The following is a 21,478-nucleotide window of genomic DNA, read 5'->3' as shown; positions in this document are numbered from 1 at the left end:
TAATTCCNCTTCTTTTCTTTTTTTATTTTTTGTGTTTTTTTTTTTTTTTTTTTTTTTTTTTTTTTTTTGCTTGCATGGTTTCTAGTGAGAAGTCAGATGTAATTATCATCTTTGTTCCTGTATAGATATAGTATTTTTCCTTCTGGCTTCTTTCAGGATTTTTTAAAAATTATTTTATTTCATTTCCGAGAGAGAGAAAGACAACGTCAGCTGGGGAGTGTCAGAGAGAGAGAGACACACAGAATCTGAAACAGGCTTCAGACTCTGATCTGGCTGTCAGCACAGAGCCCGATACGGGGCTCGAACCCACGAACTGTGAGATCATGACCTGAGCGGAAGTTGGACGCTTACCCGACTGAGCCACCCAGGTGCCCCTCTTTCAGGATTTTTTATCTTTGGTTTTCTGTAATATGCTGACGTTTAGTTTTTGGTGTTTACATGACTGGTGTTCTCTGAGTTTCCTGGCTGTATGGCTTACTGTCTGACATTAAATGGGGGAATATTCTGTCATTATTATTGTCAAATACATCTTCTGTTCCTTTTTCCCTTTGTTTCTCCTTTTGGTATTCCCATTTTCGGTACGTTATGTCTCTTGTAGTTGTCCCACATTTCCACAGTTTTTGGATGTTCTGCTCTATTTTTTTTAGTGCTTGTTCTCTTTGCTTTTCAGTTTTTGGGGATTCAGCAGATATATCCTCTAGCTCACAGATTCTTTTCTCAGCTCCACCAGTCCACAAATAAACCCATCAAAGGCATTCTTCATTGGTTAGTGTTTATTATACCTAGCATTTAATTTTGGTTCATTCTAAAGATTTCCATCTCTCTCTGCTTACACTGGCCATCTGTTCTGACATATAGTCTATTTTATGCGTAGAGCCCAGTTGTTTCAAAGTCCCAGTCTGCTAATTCCAACATTGGTCTGTCCCACTTGCTACCTGTTGTTAGGATGGAGTGGCCACTTCCAAGATCCTTACATGTGAACCTGGCTTAGTTACTCAAGGCCTGGGTAACCTTGGACAAGTTACTTTAAGCTCATCAATATAATGGTCATAACGTGGTATCTACCTCATAGGATTGTTGTGAGAATTAAATTGTTACTACCTATGAAGTGCCTAAAACATAACTTAGTACATAATACCATTTTGACAATTTTTTTTTAAATAAACCTCTGCTTTTAGGAAAATACCAGCAACACAGAAATATAGATCTCTGGAGAATTCAAGAGAAACCCCTTCCCCCATTTGCCATGAAGATTCTTAGCCTATACACCATGAAGAAAGAATTAGCAAGCCAATATATATTATAAATACCTCAACATGTGGAGAACTGATATTTGACCGGAATGGTGCCAACGAAGTTCAGGGACCCATCCAAGGCTACCTATAGTCACTCTTGGGTCACCATAATAAATTCCCTGAAAGCATTTTCGTCACTGTGAGGTTTCTTAAACACCCCTTTGTCAGTGACCATTCCCCACCATGGGTTAGAAATTCAGACACTGTAACATTTTCACTGAGTTACTCATGTACTTGGAACCTTAAATAACTCAGGTTTAGGTTACACAAATGATGGTAGCTGAAGCCTAGTCATTGCTTGCTAAGGTGAGTTCTGTTTCATAGGCTTTATAAGTATTTAGCCATTCAATCACCACCATAATTCCAAGAAGCAGATATCATTATCTTCACCATTTTACATTTGAGGAAACTGAAGCACAATTAAGTTAGGGAACGTTGCCAGGGATAGGTAGCTTTTCAGTGGCTGCATTGGGATTCACACCCTATGAGCCTGGTCCTGGCTCCAGAGCCCACACTCTTAGCTACTGCACTATACTGCCCCATGAGAGATACAAGCCACAGCTCTCATGGATTAGGGATTAAGAGAACTCCATTGTGCCATTAGCAGTTTTACTTTGAGTCTTATGATACAAGAAATAACTGTTAAATCACTATCAAAGAAAATACATGATGAGAGACTATTGCTGTTACTTACAAAGGCATGTAATGTTTCAAAAGTGATTAACCACCCTAATCCTCAGCTTAATCCCCAGTTTTCTAGGTATTATAGTTGTTGTGAAAAACAAATGGGTCATGAACTTGTGGAATGTTCAGCACAACGCCTAGCATAGAGTAAGCACCCCAGAAATGCTAGTGATGTCTCATTGTTACTGTTTTTGTGACAATGATTTAGCAAAATTGAAAATTCTAGGTTTTATCATACAACGTAAATTGTTACAACACAAAGTTTGTGTCCCATGAAAAATCCTACAGATGGATTTCATTCTGTGGATATGCGATTCTATAGGTACAGTTTTAATTTTAAATGAAAACACTAGTTTAATATACATCTAGAATAACAAGGGGGAAATCACATTTGATGTTTACAATGTGATAAAATGTGTGTGTAATATTTTAAGAAAACAAAAACTTCTTCCAGTCTTCTGATTAACTAGGCCATTGAAGTCTACTTATACAGTAGAAGACAACGGAATCTTTTATTTTCTTCTTAGCCCACATTAAAAAAATTGGGTACAAAACACAAGCTCAGTGTGAACTCTGCTGGAAGAAACAGAAGTGATACACAAAAAAAGAAAACTTCTCGTGAATGTTTAAACTGAGTTCCGTCCCAGTCTTATTTAAAAAAAATTTTAAGTGCTTGTTAATTTTTTTTAGAGAGAGAGAGAGAGAAAGACAGAGTGCAAGCAGGGGAGGGGCAGAGAGAGGGAGACACAGAATCCAAAGCAGGCTCCAGGTTCCCAGCTAGCTGTCAGCTCAGAGCCCGACATGGGGCTCAAACCCATGAACCATGGGATCATGACGTGAGCTGAAGTCAGATGCTTAACCAACTGAGCCACCCAAGTGCCTCTGTCCTAAAGTCTTAAATGGATTAGCAGGGGCGCCTGGGTGGTTCCGTCGGTTAAGCGTCTGACTTCGGCTCAGGTCATGATCTTGTGGTTTGTGAGTTCGAGCCCTTGCATCGGGCTCTGTGCTGACAGCTCAGAGCCTGGAGCCTGCTTCAGATTCTGTGTCTCCTCTCTCTGTCCTTCCACTGCTCATGCTCTGTCTCTCAAAAATAAGTTTAAAAACAAATGTTGGATTAGCTTCAGCAAAGTTCAAAATGTGTCTCTACTCAAATAGAGAGTTGGAGCACCTATCATCAAAAATGCCTCCTTTCTTCAGAATAGAAAAGAGAAATGTTACTCTAGAAGTACTGTCAGTGGAGAATTTTAGCTGGGGCATTATAAATCCTGTTTGCCAGGCGCACAGATTGCATATCTATCTGGATGCATCTTTTACACACATGCGGCTTTACCCCTCAATCCTGGAAAACTATGCAAACAAAAATTTATTTGTCCAGGTCAGTCTGTAAAATAGAATCCTTAGCTGAAACATCATTTATCAGTAAAGGGCATTCCAGAATAGCTTTCTATTCCCTTTATTTAGGAGGGAGATACTTAAGCATTTACACATCCCTATTTTTCTAAAGCAACCTTCCTCTCTGGCGTTAAGCACAGTTGCTTATGATGACACTTGCTATAATAACTAAGAGCAAGCAAACAGAAACATTTGGTATCATCGCTGAATACTAAAAGATCTGATTTTTAATGATAATCACAGTGATAGTGGCATCAAGAACAGAGTCTATAGAACTTCATTATCTTTGCCTAATGTGCCATAACTCCTACCTGTCACAGGTGACACAACTGTATAATACATAAATCAATAAAAACTTCAGCACTTTGTTACATCCTGTTGCTGTCGCCTCAGTTTTCTTCCTTATGTGGCAGACCCATAATACCTACCTCACTGTTACAAGGATGAAGCCTTCATTATTCTGTAACCACAGAATTATTCTGTGGTTACAGAATATGTGGTTACAGAATAGTGAAGACATACAAACAACACAGCGCTTGATACAAAAATGTCACCCAAATAATCTCATGATGTTTAGCAAAAAATCTCTTAAAAATCATAGCTTATGACTGCTTTCATCCCATATATTGTGGGAAAAAAAGCTAAGGAATACTTACCATGGAGTTATCTTTCGCAGATCTGTATGTTTTTATATCGGGAATATTTTTCTCAAAGAGTGCTAAAAGCCACTTTTTGGACTTTGACCAGTGTCTAGGTGAGCAAAAAATAAATGCAGAAGTTAATTTGAAAGCACTTCAGGAATAACAGGTCACAGTGTGAAAAGGGGTGTTTCTATGGAATTATTTCCCCAAATTCCTTCTTCAGTTTTGCCAAAGTTTCATGTGAGGTCCTCCTTCAGACTTACTATTCCAAAAGAAAAATCGAGGGGGGAAGGCAGCCACATTTTAGTGGGGTTTGTTTTTGCAAACAAAAGTTTGAATTCTTACAGAATTGGCATTGAATAAAAAAAAATGGGGTCTGTGACCTGCTTGCTCTACTTTTACTTGGGCTGTTGTCAGTTGCTGAAAGATGAAAAAGTAGCACAGTGACCCAGGATTGGCTTAAGCCGGGTGAGGCAAACTGGCTATGATCTTTTTAATATTATCTGATCAGTCACCACTGCAGACCAGATGCTAAGGCATTTAAAAATTCATGTGTTATTTTGCATTGGAACCATAGAGCCAACCGTGAGAAATACATTTGACCACGCCTCCTCTTGACCACACCTCCTTTTGCCACAATGTCTAAGATCAGTCACACTGGGTGATTTAGCATGGTTCCAAACTATGGCAATGAGTGTAATAATAATAAGCAGTAAATGAGAGAAATTCTTCGTTTCATTCTGATATGCACTTTCTCTCGCTTTCTCTCACCCCGCCCTGTCTCATTTTTGCTCCTCAAAGGAAAAAAAAAAAGAAATAATGCATCTCTCTTAAATTACTCCATCAATTCACACACACCCCAAAACAAACTGGTCATGAGAAGTAGCTTCTGTGTCTTCCACTTGGATGCTGCTCTTCCTACTCAGAAGAGGAAAATGAGACAGGTATGTGTTGCTGGGAGGAACTTGGTGGATGAATTAATTACAGGGAAGGGCTCTCTACCTTAGCAGACATTCTGGGATGTGGGACCCGCACTCGAAACCTTCATCGTAAGCTTGAAAATGCTGATGGAACTCCTTGACTTTTCTCTCATTTGTGGGAAAGAAACCTTCTTGGAAGAGTGTATTCACTGTGACTGGATAAAGGAGATGCCTACAAAGATAAAGACACATAAAAAGTCAGACCGATGACCAAAGAAGAAAGGCACAGGATACAAAAAAAGGGCATTATTTAATAGATATATATTAGGGGTAGATAATAATGTGACAGATTCTTTTGGGAAAGAGTCACTCTTAAAAGGTTTTAATATTTGCTCACTGTGGTCAGATAACTTAGGGGTAACTGAAATTGTGGTTTATCTCTTTGAAGATTTTAAAATGCTTTCTAAGCAAGCATTGTTAGATCTTGACAAATAAGAGATGATATACCAGAAAAAAAATTGATTCAATACAATTTCAACAAGCACTTACTTAGCAAGTAATACCAATAACTAAGGTATAGTCCATGACTTTAAAGAGCAACAAAAAATAACCAAAGAATCAGGGTAACACCAGTCACCAAATTTCCTAAGCTCCTATAGGATCCCACAGATCTGAACTACCGAATATTGAAGTATAGTACCTATCATCATTAAGTTTTGCCATAAGTAAATAAAATGATTACTATGGCATACCTAAGTGAAAACATATCAAAGATTATTAATAAGACTTAGACTAGTAACACCAAGTACTGTTTGTTTCATTTTTATTGAATTCTTCACTAGAAGTTTTTCAGGATCTCCTTCTCCCAAAGTTTCAAGGACATCCAAGAATTTTCTTTGTTTTGCTGTAGATACTGACATGCTACAAGTTTGGTTGGTTGGTTGGTTTTTTTTTTCCTCTCTCTCTTGCTGTACCTCTAACAAAATATTCTTTTTTTATGAGTCTGAACTATTGAATCCTGCCCTCAGCATCCCAGTATCCCACTGAGATGGAAAAGTGGCTGACTTGGTGACTTCAATTCCAACCAATCTCCTCATGCATGCTGGGAATTTTTCTCACGGCTCCTATGCCCATCGCTTACCTTTGCCAGAAAGTTTTAGAATGTGACTCAGGCCACTTGACTTCCTCCATTGTCCTTCCCTGTCTCCTATCAGCATCCCCTCTAGGGTAGATATGATCTATGTGGCATGGAATCACTACGGAGAAATTACTGTAAATGTATTAAAATGACTGTATTGGCTTATTTGCTCACCTTACAATTGGGGCATTAACTAAAAGCTACCTGTTAATTAGAATTTAAAAAACTAATATAATCTCTTAATTACCGAGTTAGACTTCATTAATCCACCAGATAATTTTTTAAGTTCAACGCAATGGCTGCAGATTTTTTATTCCTCCCCCCAAAAAAACTACACGCGAAAACCCTACAAGATCAAAAAATACTAATGCATTTATTTACCTTACTAAGTTGTTCAGCTCCATTGTCCCATGAGTGCCTAAATTCTCCAGTTGCTTATGTAACTCTTCAGTCAGTTGTCCAGTGAGTTGATATAGGTTGATAGTCCCTATTTTCCCTTTGATCATGACATAAAGTTTTTCATGCAGTGTTAAAAAAGTATTCTTTGGAATTGATGCTATAAACAGAGAAAACTATTTTCAAAAGAAGCAACAACTCCTTGAAGCAAATAGCCAGCCCACACCTCCTATAACTTGGTCAGTAGGGACTAGAGCCAAAGTCCTCCCAGTACATAAGATCACCTCTTGCAAATAAGAGCAGGTGAAGATTTGACCTATCCTGTGACACAGTAAAAGTCTGTAGGGAAATTCACTTTAAGGGGTGATCTACACGTGGGTGATTAGGAGGGCCTCTGGGAAACACAAATGTAGTGATTTCATTTTTATGTTTTTATTTATTTTAAAAAATTTTAATGTTTACTTTATTTTTAAGACCAAGAGAAACAGAGCATGAGCAGGGGAGATGCAGAGAGACAGGGAGACACAGAATCTGAAGCAGGCTCCAGGCTCCGAGCTGTCAACACAAAGCCTGACGTGGGACTTGAACTCAGGAACTGTGCGATCAGGTCCTGAGCCGAAGTTGGATGCTTAACCGATCTGAGCCAAAATTGGACGCTTAACCGACCAACCAACCGAAAATATTCCCTTATTCTCATGTTTAAAGGCTTTCATTGGCTTCCTAACCTTAACAAAGTTTACAAGGCATTCTAACGTCTTTCTAGTCTTCTGGTGACATTTCCAGCCCCTTCTCCCCCCAAATCTGTATTCCAGGTACAGTGTATTGTTCCTAATATTTATTTCCCAGCATTTTTATGAGACGTTCTATCTGCTCAAAACATTCTTTACTTGACCACCCTCATCCCATTTCCACATGCCTGCAACCATAAGCCATACATTTCTCCTGCCAACTTCTATTTCTCCTTCAAGTATCTCCCTGAATATCACTTTCAACAGGAGGCCTTTCCTAATCCCACAAGTAGCTTTGGAGACACTACTTCTTTTGCATTAGTGTTTGTTCATGATCCTTCCGTGATACACACACACTCCTGCTTGAGTTTGGCCAGGAAGATGTGCGTTTTTAAACTTACTAGTCTTTCATGTTTTTGTTTAGTTCTCTCTTATTGTCTGCAAAGTAACTTTTGCAAAAAAATAATATTTAGTTTTATATTTCATCAGCCTATTATGGGTAGGTTACATTTCATATGAGTTCATTAAAAATAATGTTTAGATTTCCTGAGCATACATCCTCTCTGTAGTAGGAAAATGTATGAAAAACATAGGAAGCAGGCTCAAGAGTACTTATATTAACATATTTTGTCTATAAATAGAAATATTTACACATGAAAGTCCCTAGTGGAGGCAGAGGTGAAAAAACTTGACCACTTCTATGCACCCTTACACATGATAAGTTGGCATATTTTCCTGGAGAGATATGTGAAGTTACAGACAAAGAGCCTTCAAAATATTTATATTCTTTGATCTGGAATTCCATAGTTTTTTTATTAAAATTTTTTTAAGTCTATTTATTTATTATGAGAGAGAAAGAGAGATGAGAGAGCATAAGTGGGGAAGGGGCTCAGGGGGAGAGGGAGCGAGAGACTCCCAAGCAGGCCCTGCCCAGCGCAGAGCCCTATGCAGGGCCTGAACCACAAACCATGAGATCATGACCCGAGCCAAAGTCAGATGCTTAACCAACTAAGCCACTCAGGTGGTGCTGGAATTCCATAGTTTAAATATTAAGAAACACTAAACAGTCCAAGAATTTGGCCAACATGTTGTGATTTTCATGCAAGCAAGAAGAAATAGTCATCATGCTACTGATCACTCTCAGCTTTTAAAACTTTTTTGCATTAATGGTAAGAGATGAATGAGAGGATGCATGAAGAGGAAAACTAAGAAAGAAGCAAAAGGAAGGAAGGAAGGGAGGGAGGAAGGAAGAGAGGAAGGGAGAGAGGAAGGGAGAGAAGAAGGGAGAAAGAAAGGAAGAAAGAAAGAAAGAAAGAAAGAAAGAAAGAAAGAAAGAAAGAAAGAAAGAAAGAAGGGAAGGAAGGAAGGAAGGAAGGAAGGAAGGAAGGAAGGGGAAGGAAGGAAAGAAGAAAGGAAGGGAAAAAGGAAGAGAGGAAGGCAGAAAGAAAGGAAGGAAGGAGGGAAGGAAGGAAAAAAGAAAGGAAGGGAGGAAGGAAGGAGAGAAGGAAGAAAGGAAGGGAGGGAAGGAACGGAGGGAAGGAAGGGAGGGAGGAAGGAAGGAAGGGAGGGAGGAAGGAGAGAAGGAAGGAAGACATTAAGGAAAAGAAGAATCAGGCACAAAAATGCAACCGCTCTGCATTCTCAGGAGGACACACGTTTGCACCTGGGAAGAAATAAAGTGGACGGTCATACCAGAAGCATGCTGACAAATACAAGCCAGCAGCCACTGAGGATGGAGAACAAAAGGCCACCAGTTATAAGAAGCCAAGCTCCACTTACCTGAACAGCCCTATGGAATGTGTCAGGAAATGCCATAGTAAAGGGCTTACTAAGCAGTGGCATTCTACTTTCAGTGAGCAGAGTAGCAACATGTGATCAAGCCAAGAGCTATAGCCTGAAGAACACTGTATACACAGCAGCAGGGCACAGTGAACGTCGTGGGAGCTGTAACAGGATACAGATTCCAAATATTTTCCAAGTAAACAGCAGTGAGGTAACCTCATCTCTTACGTCTAGTTAGGACTTAAACGAGGTTGCCAATAATTTGTTTTTCAACTACCAAACTCATCAGATGTGCTTTCTATCTTATGTCCCCATTTTAAAGTATAAAATAAGGGCTATCGTCATTCCTGGTAGAGGAGTGAGGGTATAAGTGTTACCCAAAGCTACTCTTGGACGCCAATGCTTATGCAAACAAGCTATCTGAAGATATTCTTTACCTGTACGGTAGACGGGATTTTGCACTGCCAGTTCAAAATTTACTTCTTTGGATTTTACAAACACATTAATTCCCTCTTCTTCAGTAACAAAGGTCATTCGGACGCCCATAACAAGGACTGTAAATATTGGTCCATACTGGAAGAAAACACATAAAATAAAAAGACGTTAGTAAGTATTTCTAATAAATAAGTGACTGAGCCATGGGTTACGCAAGAACCCCAGTGCTGAAGTTAGAGTGAAGACACAAATTATTTTGATTATATATAATAACTAATTATACATTTCGGCAGGTTCAGCCGAATCTAAATTATATAAAACATAATTTATTCTGTCCTGATACTTAACCTTCCCTTTTGATCATGTTATTTGTTTGAAACTTCTTTTCTTGTAGTAGGAAATTAATAGAGATTGTTATTAGAAATTAAGTCAAACAGTGATGTTTGAATATTGTTTTCCAGGTATCAGTAGGCTTACGAGCAACCTACTGCTCAGTCTTGTTCAAGAAAAACATACAAAACAGCTGGCTGATTTCACCTTAAACCTGTGGTCACGCAACAGTATCCTGCAATCCTGGAAAGTTCTCTAAAGCATTCACTTTCTCACTTTCCAAAATTGCTGTCTCCCCTGTGTACCTGCCCAAACCACTCCACCCTTGTTCTTGTTTTGTAGCCCAATAAGAAAATGGAGGCAATCAAGAAAGGGCACTCTTGACTTGTCACCACCGAATCTTGCAAATAGACACACTTGTACTCATTCTCCTTCCCTTTGGGTTAGTACAGAGGGGACATCCTGCCCCTGTGAAACGTCTGCACTCCCTCACGTGTGTTATGAATTCCATGCTCTTACCTTCTCTTAACTCTACGTTAATGCCTCCTGTCATCCCACATCATCAGTCCTGCCCTCTATCAGATCACCTACAAACAAATGCTAGCCCAGAGTTCAATTTCAGGAATCCATGACTTTACTGGGACAAACATATATCATTATTTTCATTGGCTTAGAATTGTAAGTTAGCATTTGTTTTCCATGATGAATGCAGGCAACAAACCACAATCTTACCCGTGACTCTATCATCAAAAGAATCCACTATTCCAACTATATTCTCTTGTATTCTGTGTCTATTTGGCATCTGTTCATCACAGGGCCAATTACATCAACTACATTTCTTATTCTTGACGCTCTGGCACTGGACCTTCACTGCTGGGTGGAGACTGGCCCCCTGGGGATGGCCAATTCTTGCTGGGAGCAAAGGGCTCAGCCTTCAGCATACCTTTCCCATGCAAACCAACCAACCTTGAGTTTATATTGCCATCTACTTCCTTATCTAACTCTCACACCAAGCCAGTATTTCCCTTGTCCGAAATCATCCCAAGTCCGGGTACCAGGCAACTAGAAACTACCTGTATGGCCCAAAGCCCACAAGAATAATTCAGACTAGCCAATCCTAAATTGTCTTCCTCGCCCTGCTTGCCTTTCCTGAGGAAGCCCCAGTAAAGGCTCGGGCTTTTCTCTTGTTATTACTGTCTACCTCCTGACTCTTAACTGGTACTCCTCCCTGTGGGCCTTCATGTCGTGCAGCGGCCCCGTTCTCGGACCTGTGAGTATAATACACTTCTTCCTTCCGACCCCTCCTTCTCATTTCCTCCTGGGATGGCTCTGACTTTACAATTCCACATCCAACATGTCCATTCTTAGAACAATCACCCATACTTTCATATCCTATCGTTGTTGCTCTAAGTATTGCAAAATAATATGCTTGTCACTACTTCACTATTACAACCATTTCTAAGCCCACCCTGAAATGGCACGTGATCATTCCTATGATACACTGTTGGGCCCCGTCAGGCCAACTGTGGGCTTGTAACCATTAAGCCACCGAACAGTGGAGTCTCATTTTCTTACACTGGCGATCCGGACATCTGCATTACTTTCCAGTATTCCTTATCTACGGTTATTTGTTAATATTTAGAAGCAGATGAATGATTTCCATTGTTCGTTAAGAGTTCTGTTCAAATGAGAATTCTTAACATTCCAATTAGGAACGTGCCCTGTGTAACAAACATAGGCACCCAGACCACAGCGTAGAACAGCTGGATTCAAACATGTTGAATAACTGAGATAACTGCCGATGCATGTTATTTAAGGTAACTTATTGCAAAATTATATAGTGCAAATGATCACGTGTGATGTTATAAGTTCTCTACGGTGGGGATTTTCTGGTCTTATTTGATTGGCTTTTGTTCTTCTGTGCACAACATCACACTGTTATGAAGCAAAGGCAAGCACAGACAGTATGTCATAGACATGGCCCTTGTGTGTTGTTTCAGTCAACTTTTTATTTTGAGATAATTATAGACTAGTGGACAGTTATAAGAAATAATACAGAGTCCCATGGAGCTATTACTCTGTTTCACCTAGTGTTAATATCTCGCAAGACTATATATATTATGGTATCACAACCAGGCCATTGATATTGATAAAGTCACGGTACAGAGCATCTCCATCACCCCAAAGATGCCTTATGTTGCCCTTTTATAGTTGCATCCATTTCCCTCTCACTCCCACCTCTTCCTTAACCCTTGGCAACTACTAACCTGGTCTCCATTTCTATAATACTGAATTTCAAGAGTGTTACACAAATAGAATCATGTAGTATGAAAATTTCTCAGATTGGCTTTTTTTTTTCACATGGCAGAATTCATTTGAGATCCACCCAGGTGGTGGTATTTATCAGTAACTCCCTTCCTTAGGGTGCCTGGGTGGCTCAGATGGTTAAGGGTCTGACTCAGGCCCAGGTCATGGTTTCCTGGATCATGAGTTCGAGCCCCGCATCAGGCTCTCTGCTGTCAGCACAGAGCCCACTTCGGATCCTCTGTCTCCTGCTTTCTCTGTCCTTCCCCCACTGTCTCTCTCAAAAATAAATAAAAATATTTAAATAAGAAATAATTCATTCCTTTACATTTCTGAGTAGTACTCCATGGTATAGATGTACTACAGTGTTTTCTAAACATTGTTGAAGGATGTCTGTGTTTTCAGTTTGGGACTATTACAAATACAGTTGCTGTAAACATCAACGCAGTTTTTTGTGTGAACGTGAGTTTCATTTCTCTAGGACAAGTGCCCAGAAGTAAAAGTTAGGTCATATGGCAGCTGCATGCTTCATTGTTTAAAGACCTGCCAGAGTGCTTTCCAGAGTGGTTGTACCATTTGACATTTCCACCAGCAATATATGAGTGATCCAGGTTCTCCACATCCTTACTAGCTTCTGAGTGTTGTCACTATTTTTTATTTAGCCATTCTGATAGGTGTGTAGTGATGGCTCACTGTGGTTTTAATGTTTATTTGTTTGTTTATTTATTCATTTTTGAGAGAGAGAGATACTGCATGTGCAAGCGGGGACAGGGCAGAGAGAGAGGAAGACAGAATCTGAAGCAGGCTCTAGGCTCTGAGCTGTCAGCACAGAGCCCAATGCAGAGCTAAACCTTTGAACCGTGAGATCATGACCTGAGCTGAACCCAGAGGCCTAACGGTCTCAGCCACCCAGGCGCCCCAGTCATTGTGGTTTTAATTTGCCTTTAACTTATCTTTATTGGTTAATGATGTTGAATATTCTTTCATGTGTTTATCTACCATCTGCATATCCTCTTCAATAACTCGTTCTTATGTCATCTGCCATATCTTTGACTTGTTGGGTTTTCTTCAATGCCAAGTGTTGAGAGTTCTTTATATATTTTAGATAGCACCGTCCTTTGTTGGATATGTGACTTACAAATATTTTCTCAGTCTACAGCCTGTCTTTTCAGACTCCTAACAGGGTCTTTCACAAACAAAAGCTTTTAATTTTGATGAGGTCCAATATATCAGTTTGTTTTTTTTTTATAAATTATGCTTTTGTTGTCAAGTCTAAGAACCAGTTTTTAGCCCCATTCTCTTCTTTTTCCTATAAGTTGTATAGTGTTATGTTTCACACAGAAGCCTATGATCTATTTTGACTTAATGTTTATATAAGATGTAAGACTTAGTCAAGGTTCATTTTGTTTTGTTTTTTATTTGGCTTAATAGTGTCTAATTGCTTCACTGTTTTTGTTGAAAAGGCTATCTTTATTTCATCAAATTGCATTTGCAATTAAATTGAACATTTAGCACATCTATTTCTGAGTTCTCTATTTTGTTTCATCAATTTCACTTCGCATTATACTCTAGTTCCATCCATGTTGTTGCAAATGGCAAGATTTCATTCTTTTTTATGGCTGAATAATATTCCATCGTGTGTGTGTGTGTGTGTGTGTGTGTGTGTGTGTGACACACACACACATCTGTTTTATCCATTCATCTGTTGATGGACACTTGGGCTGCTCCCCTATCTTGGCTATTGTAAATGATGCTGCAATAAAAACTGGGGTGCAAGTATCCATTTGAAGTGCTTCTGTATTTGGAGGGTAAATACCCAGTAGTGGAATTACTGGATTCTAGGTTAGTTCTGCTTTTAACTTTTTGAGGAACCTCCACTGTCCTCCACAGTGGCTGCACAGTATAGCCATTTTATCAGTTCAAGTGAATCTCTTTATGTCCCTTTACCCTCTCCTACTTGTAATGTAATTTTCTTTTTTTTAAATTTTCTTTTAATGTTTTATTTATTTCTGAGAGAGAGAGAGAGAGAGAGAGCGTAAATAGGGAAGGGTCAGAGAGAGAGGGAGACACAGAATCTGAAACAGACTCCCAGCTCTGAGCTGGCTGTCAGCACACAGCCCAATGTGGGGCTTGAACCCATGAACCGTGAGATCATGACCTGAGCCGAAGTCAGACGCTTAACCGACTGAGCCACCCAGGCGCTTAACTGACGGAGCCATCCAGGTGCCCCTATAATATAATTTTCTTAAATAGTTCCCTTACATACAACTAGAACAATATCAAATAGTGTTATAATTGTTGCTTCAGGCACCAATAATAATTTAGAAATCTCAAGAAGAGAAGTCTATTGCACTTATACATCTTTTGTTTACTGTGTCCTTTCTTCCATCTTGTTGTGCAAGATGCCTTCTTTCATTGGTCCTTTCCTGTTTAAAGAACTACTTCTAGTCATTTGTTTAGGATAGGTCTTCTAGCAGCAAATTCTCTTAGTTTTCCTTCAATTGAGAATATCTTGATTCCTCCTTAATTCCTAAAGAATATTTTTGCTGGAGACAGGATTCTAAGTAGACAGTTTCTTTTCTTTGAGCCCTGGAAAAATGGTATGCTGTTCCTCCTGGTCTACGTGCTTTCTGATAAAGAATCTGCTCTCATTCCAGTTTCTTTCTCCACCATAATAAAGCTCCATTTGTCTTTTGCTGCTTTTGAAAATTATCTCTGCCTTTAGTTTTCAAAAATTTGACTATCATTTGTCTTGCTGTGGATTTCCTTGGGTTTATGCTGTTTGGAATTAGGTTGGCTTTTCAAATCTCTAGGTTTATATCTGTTACCACACTTGGGAAAATTTCAGTTCTACTTTCTACAAATAATAAGAAAGAAAGTTCTACTTTCTCTTTCTCCTTTCTAGGACCCTGATGACATAAATGTTAGGTCTTTTATAGTCCCTGACATTCTGCTCCTTTGTGTTGAATCTTTCTTTTCTTTGTTTTTCATATCAGGCAACTTTTATTGACCTATGTTGAAGTACACTGATTCTTTTCACTCTTCTCCATGGTGCTGTTATACTCATCCACTAAGTTATTTTTTTCTTTTTTAGTTGTATTTTTCAGTCATATATTTCTTCTTTATATGTACTATTCATTCGTAGAGACTTTGTTTCTTTCCTTTGACTTTTGGGTTTTTTTCATGTTTCAAGCATGCTTATAATTGCTTGTTGAAGCATTTTTATTATAGCTGCCTTAAGATCCTTGTCAGATAATTCTAACGTCTGTATCATCTGTTGACTGTCTCTTCTTATTCAAGTTGAAATCTTCCTGGTTCTTGGTATGAGGAGTGATTTTCTACCAAAATCTGAATGTTTTGGATATAATGTTATGACACTGCGTTTTATTTAACTCATATTCTTTCCAGGCTTCCTTTGACATTACTCTGATGTGGGAAAGAGGATGCCACCTCATTATTGCCAGGTGGGGGGATAGAAATTTCGGTTCATCACTCAGCATGGGGAGAGAAGAACTCCTTGTTACTGCTGGTTGGGGGTGAAAGTTAAGTCTCCCTCCTAGGTACTTCTTATATCACTCTGGCTGGGAGAATAAGGGGTTCTTCATTACTGCTCTCACATGACCACCACTGGCCTGGAGGTGAGAAGGCGTTTGAGGAGTAGCCTCTTTACTGCTGAGTGGCAGTGAAAATCCTGGCTCACCGTCTAAGGTTCATGGGTCACCACCTCAGTGAGTAGGAGAGGACTGCTTGTCATTCCTCAGTGGTGGTACAGTCCCTGCCCTTGGTGTGGTCTCCATTACCACTGCTGTGGGGATGGCCTCATTACTGCCCAGCAGAATGCAAGGTCATGACCCTCCTCTAGGCCTCTTTTTGACACTACCATGCTAGGAGGGGGAGGGTTACTTCATTACCCTCTGGCTAGGAGTCAGGGATAGCTTTTCTACTTGGCACTTGCGGACTGTGGTAACGCTGTAAGTTCTTTTCCTGTGGTGTGTGCCTGGGGCAGTTACAGACTAAAAGTCTTCTCTTTTGCTAGGCTGCTCCTTTTTTGGACCTCTACCCAGAGAGAGTAGACATTTCTTGAGGCTTATGTTTTCGCCTGTGCCCACCGGCAACTCTAGGTTGCTGGCTTTCTAAGAGCCCAATCCAGATACATGAAGCAGAAAAAAAATCAAGGCAATTCACTGCCATATTGTTCACCAGATCCTGTTCATAGGTCGCTGGCCTATCTGTCTTCCTCTCTCCACCATTCAAAATCTTCTCATGTTTCTTTTACATATAATTCTTAATTCATATTTAGCTGTGCTTAGTGGAAGGAATACGGGAAAGTACAAGTAGCCCAGATTTTCAGAAGCAAATATCCCTAAATTGTTGTTGTTGTTGTTTTTCATTCACAACATATCCCTGTGAGGAAAGGGAAAGTTTTACAAGAGAATGGAAACATTCTTGTTGGAAGAGAAAATAAGCAGCAAGAGAACAGAGACAAGGGGAAGACCTTTCATTGTATGTATGTTCATGCCTTTAGAATATAGACCTATTCGGGGGAAAAAACACATTTTTTAAACAAGAATACCGCCTTTCAATTTTGGTGGTGACGTTACAGCAACGTCTTTCTGAATTGTTCCACGTCTTTCCTGGAAACCACACCGAGCCACGAGGAGAAGGAAACATACATGCACAAGCAACATTAATGAGCTAGACAACAAGAAGAAAGTCTACTAACTACAAAAGCGTGTTCCCATGGCACTTGAAACGAGTAGAACTCTTCAGTCTGCTCTTAGAAGCTATCACAGCATCGTGGGAAAGAAAAAGGGCATGCGCAAGGGCTTCAACAATGGAAAAGCTCGGAAATACACACTCTGAGATGGGAGAAGAAGCCTACAGAGTCGGAACCACTATGAGACGGGCTAAGGTAAACAGGTCATGGATATGGAGGGATGTAGCACAAGATAACACAGAAAGTGGGTTCCAAAAAGCACATTCTTGTAAAAGTGAAGAGTACACCTGAGAAGACCACGGTCACCTCTTTTACTAGCAGCTGCTACTGAAGAAACGCAGCGAGAGCTCACGGCTGCAAGATTATATCCTAAAAAGCAGAGGAGCCATGGGTGCACAGAGGCCCCATGTTTTCACTGCAGCAAGGGAGGATGGGATAAAAGATCTACATCAAGGAACGTAGGAAGTAACTATCCGCCACCAAAACCTCTGGCTGAGAGCTGGTCCAAGATAACTCAACACCTTAAAATACAATTAAACAGAGGCACCTGGATGGCTCAGTTGGTTAGGCTTTCCACTTGGGCTCAGGTCACGATCTCACAGTTCACAGGTTCGAGCCCCATGTCAGGCTCTGTGTTGCCAGCTCAGAACCTGGAGCCTGCTTAGGTTTCCGTGTCTCCCTCTCTCTCTGCCCCTCCCCTGCTCACGTTCTGTCTCTGTCTGTGTCTCAAAAATAAATAAACTTAAAAAAATTAAAAATATGGTTAAGCAAAAAAGGAAAACTTCACCACTGTGAGAAATATTCTAAAAATAAAGGGGGGGGGGACACCAGAACTTCCTTATAGATGAAGTAACTCCCCAAAAGCATTCTGCCCTAGGGTACCTACAACCTGTAATGCAAAATTGTTTTTGGAATTAAAAATATTAGTCTAACCATTGCAACTGCAAAAGAAACAAGCAAAGAAGAAACATAAGAAGCCATGGAAGAAACAGCCAGACAACAGAGGAAAAATGGAGATAAAGGAACTGAGGAAAGAAAGAAACAACAAAGACATTTCTGAATAAAAGATAATGATTACAAGAAACACAAGGGAGACTAGAGGAAATTAACAGTCTAAGGACAAGACAGTATAGGAATGCAAAACATATTAAATTGAAATATGTGAAAAGAATTTTAGGGGAAATGGTAGCCGTAGAAGACAGGCAAAAGATGTTGAAATGTGCATCCCGGGGCGTCTTCTGCAACTTCAAATGTATTTATCCAGCTGCTTAACTCAGTCTTTCCACTTAGATGTCAACATCCCAAACTCCTAAATATCTAAAGTGAACGTCTGATAACATCACTCCCTCCAATAAGTTCTTGCGATCGGGGCAATCGCACAGGACAGTAACTCCCATTCTCTACCTGTTCAAACCCAACTTCGTGGAGCCATCTTGGACCATTCACATTCCTCTACACCCTGCATGCAATTTACCAGTAAATCTCGTTGCTTCCCCCCTCAGAATATACCCAGCCACCTCTCAAGTTTCCACTGCCATCTCCAAACCACTTGATCTCAAGTTTGAATTATCACATATAACCTTCAAATTATCTTTCTCTTATTCGTACATTCCTGTTTTTAAGAGAGCAGCCAAAGTGAACCCTTAAGGTTTAAATCAAATCTCATCATTCCTCTGCTCAAAACGCTCTCAAAGATTTCCTATTTCTCTCTAAATTATAAGTGCTTTTTTACTTTGAATCTGATAATTCATTCTATAGATGTATTTTAACACATACATATGGGAAACAAACTACTGGCTGTCAATCATTAAGTCACTGTTTAAGGAAACTATAATTCAGGGAATGCTCTGCAGCTTTTAAAACAAAAGCAAATGCTTCTGTTTTCGGACAGAATGCAAAATGCAAAATGTTCTACCTTTTGGACGAGGCAGAACCAGATGAGAGAATGATTTCACTGGCAGCTTGGAAAAGGTGAGCAGATAATATAGGACTATTTAATTCCCTAGTGGCATCTGTGAATTATTGGTATGGGTTGAAGGTCAGGATTGAAATAGGCACCTTTGAAAAATCTACTGCTAACATCACACTCAGTGCTGAAATACTGAAGACGTTTCTGCTCATATTAGGAAAACGACAAGCTTGTCTAGTCTCACCACTTCTTCAACAATATGTTATAAGTCCTACTGAAGGTAATAATATAGGAGGAAGAAATAAAAAGCATAAAGATCAAGGAAAAAAGGAAGTAGGTTTATCTGTTTACAAGACATATTGTTTACGTATAAAAGTCCTAAGGAATCTCGAAAGTAGCTAGTAGAACTAGTAAAGTGAATTTAGCAAAGTCACAGGGTGTAAAGTTAACATAAAGAGAACAGATTGTATTTTTGTATGTTTCAACAGGATACAACTGCAAAACAAAAATTTAAGCAATTTTATCTACGAGTGCCTCCAAATATAAAATACTTAAAATAATTAACAATCGCAGGCAAGACCTCATCCCAAAAAACTACAGAATATTTCTGAAAGAAATTATATAGATAAAAAAAACAGAGAGATATACAGCATTCATAAATATGAAGACTTAATATTATTATTAAGTCAATTCTCCCCAATGTCTCTATAGAATTAGCAAACTTCCAATCATAATTCCTGCAGTCTTTATGTAGATATGGACAAGCCAATTCTAAAACTTATAATCAAATGTAAATAATCTTGAATGCCAGGTCAATTACAGAGAAATATGGAGGACTTTCACTGCTTGATTTAAGGACTTACTATAAAACTACAATATTTAACACGGTGTAGTGTTAACAAAGGAGTGGGCATATAAATCAATGGACTGGGACACAAAGGCTAGAAACAGATCTACACGTATATGGTCAACTGGTTTTTGAAAAGCTGCAAAGGCAATCAGTGAGGAAGGGGCAGTGGAACAACTAGAACGAGACATCCAGATTGGGGGGAAAAATGAACTTTACCCCTTACTTTTACCATTCCCCCCCCAAAGTAACTCAAAATGGATCACAGAACTAATTGTAAAATGCAAAATTACAAACCTTTTAGAAGAAAATAATAATCTTTTTGACCTTGCTTGACCTTCTGAGACAAGCTTGTGAAAACATTCCTTAATATTTATTAAAAATATATGCCTATGAAAGGCTATGGGAGACAAAGAAACACCATTTTTCCTATATCAGGCTCTCAATAATTACCATATCTAATGTGGGCTAGAATATGAGGAGGTAATGAGGAAGTAAGCAATCCCTTACACTCAAAGGAAAAGGTATATATTGTTACATTCTTCTGCAAGAGTAACACAGTAATATAAACAATTTATGTCACTGGAGGAGGCAATTCCACTTTTAGGAATTTATTCTGAGGAAACAATTGGATAAGTGCCAAAAGCAGAGCCACACAACACACATACAGGAATGCACACTGAAGCACTGGTACGAATAAAGGGGAAAAGTTGGCAGTAACTGACATCCTATTTTTGAAAGAAAGATACACTGTATTTAAAAACTATTTTAAGGACAAAAACATCTAGTACAACAACATTACTACTTTCCTTCGTATGCAGTGAAAATGGATCTCATCATCATCAAATAACACCAGCTGAAAATACAGCGCGGGCTAAATTTGCAAAGACTTTGCAAGCAATTTTTACAGCATCCTGGTGTTAACTCCGGTTCGGACACTAATTTACTACAAGTTTTCATAGATTTAAATCAACTGTATTTCACGTCTGTGTTTCTGAATTACTGCAAGTATTTAGCTGATGCGTATACACTTAGAACTTTTAAACTACGATGAAGTAACTAGCATTTATAAATTACGTATCTACTTCCAAAAGGGCAGCGACGAGCGGATAAAAATCTGTTCATAATCAATAAAAATCTATTTCTTTCGAAAAATCTTGCCTAAGGTAGAGCAGTCAACAGTTGAGGAACGATCGTCTTTATCGGTGGATCTAGGTATGGTCTCCATGTTCGAATACTGCATTTGAGACCCCAGGAAAGAAAATTAAAAAGAAAACATTACCTCCTCCGGAAGCCCCACCTGCTAAGGCCACATACCTTGATTCTTGCTTTCTCTATAAATTCTAGAGGGGCTTTCCCAAACTCAAATCCAGCTCCGATCCAAGGAATCCAGCCCCCTACGCACGGGGGTCCACGCAAATTCTTCCGCTGAAGGAATAATAAAAGAGCAAGGAAACCCAGGATTATAATCACTGTTAGGGAAATTAGTTCCATGTTTTTGTCTAGCTCCTTCCAGAATCAGAGAAGGTAAAAATCCTGCCGCCGTGGCACTTGCTCATTCCTTCTTGGGAGGGTGCACCTCCTGGACCTGCCAACTTGTCTGCTACAACTTCCGCAGTTCCTTTGCCTTCTTAACTGTAGCCTCGTTTCCCCGCCCCGATTTTTAGATGACTTTTGCAGCATCGCTCCCTCCTCCCACGTCCACTCGTCTCCTTCCAGCCCAGGCCACCCCGGACCGAACGCAGGGGCTGGACCAAATTGGCGCGCGTGAGGAGGGGTGGAGGGCGGGGCGAACTTGCGCTGTTGCCATGGAGACCGGGGCCGACGGCACGGAGGGAGCCTCGCTCACGGCCAATCAGAGAATGGCGCCCAAGAGGCGCGCAGCCCGGCGGACTACATTTCCCAGAAGCCTCGTGGGCTTCGCGTTGTTTATCCTGCTCTCAGTCCGGTGGAGCACTCC

The 21,478-nt window shown here is 39.8% G+C and overlaps 1 protein-coding gene across 1 annotated transcript in view; it reads right to left on the bottom strand.

The window, feature by feature from the left end:
• Positions 1 to 21,158, bottom strand: part of CYP39A1 (cytochrome P450 family 39 subfamily A member 1) — a 102,298-nt gene extending 81,140 nt beyond the window's left edge. Inside the window, exons 1-5 of the mRNA XM_077764777.1 lie at positions 20,836 to 21,158; positions 9,414 to 9,549; positions 6,452 to 6,626; positions 5,015 to 5,164; positions 4,028 to 4,121 (exon numbers count right to left, since the gene is read on the bottom strand). Of these exons, the coding sequence (XP_077620903.1) occupies positions 4,028 to 4,121; positions 5,015 to 5,164; positions 6,452 to 6,626; positions 9,414 to 9,549; positions 20,836 to 21,012 (732 nt within the window). The 5' untranslated portion in view covers positions 21,013 to 21,158. The remainder of the gene's footprint in view (positions 1 to 4,027; positions 4,122 to 5,014; positions 5,165 to 6,451; positions 6,627 to 9,413; positions 9,550 to 20,835) is intronic.
• Positions 21,159 to 21,478: the final 320 nt, after the last annotated feature.

This window comes from Crocuta crocuta, unplaced genomic scaffold, assembly GCF_008692635.1.
Source record: "Crocuta crocuta isolate KB4526 unplaced genomic scaffold, BGI_CrCroc_1.0 scaffold44, whole genome shotgun sequence".
NCBI classification, from domain to species: Eukaryota; Metazoa; Chordata; class Mammalia; order Carnivora; family Hyaenidae; genus Crocuta; species Crocuta crocuta.
This window is presented reverse-complemented; position numbering and strand designations above follow the sequence as displayed.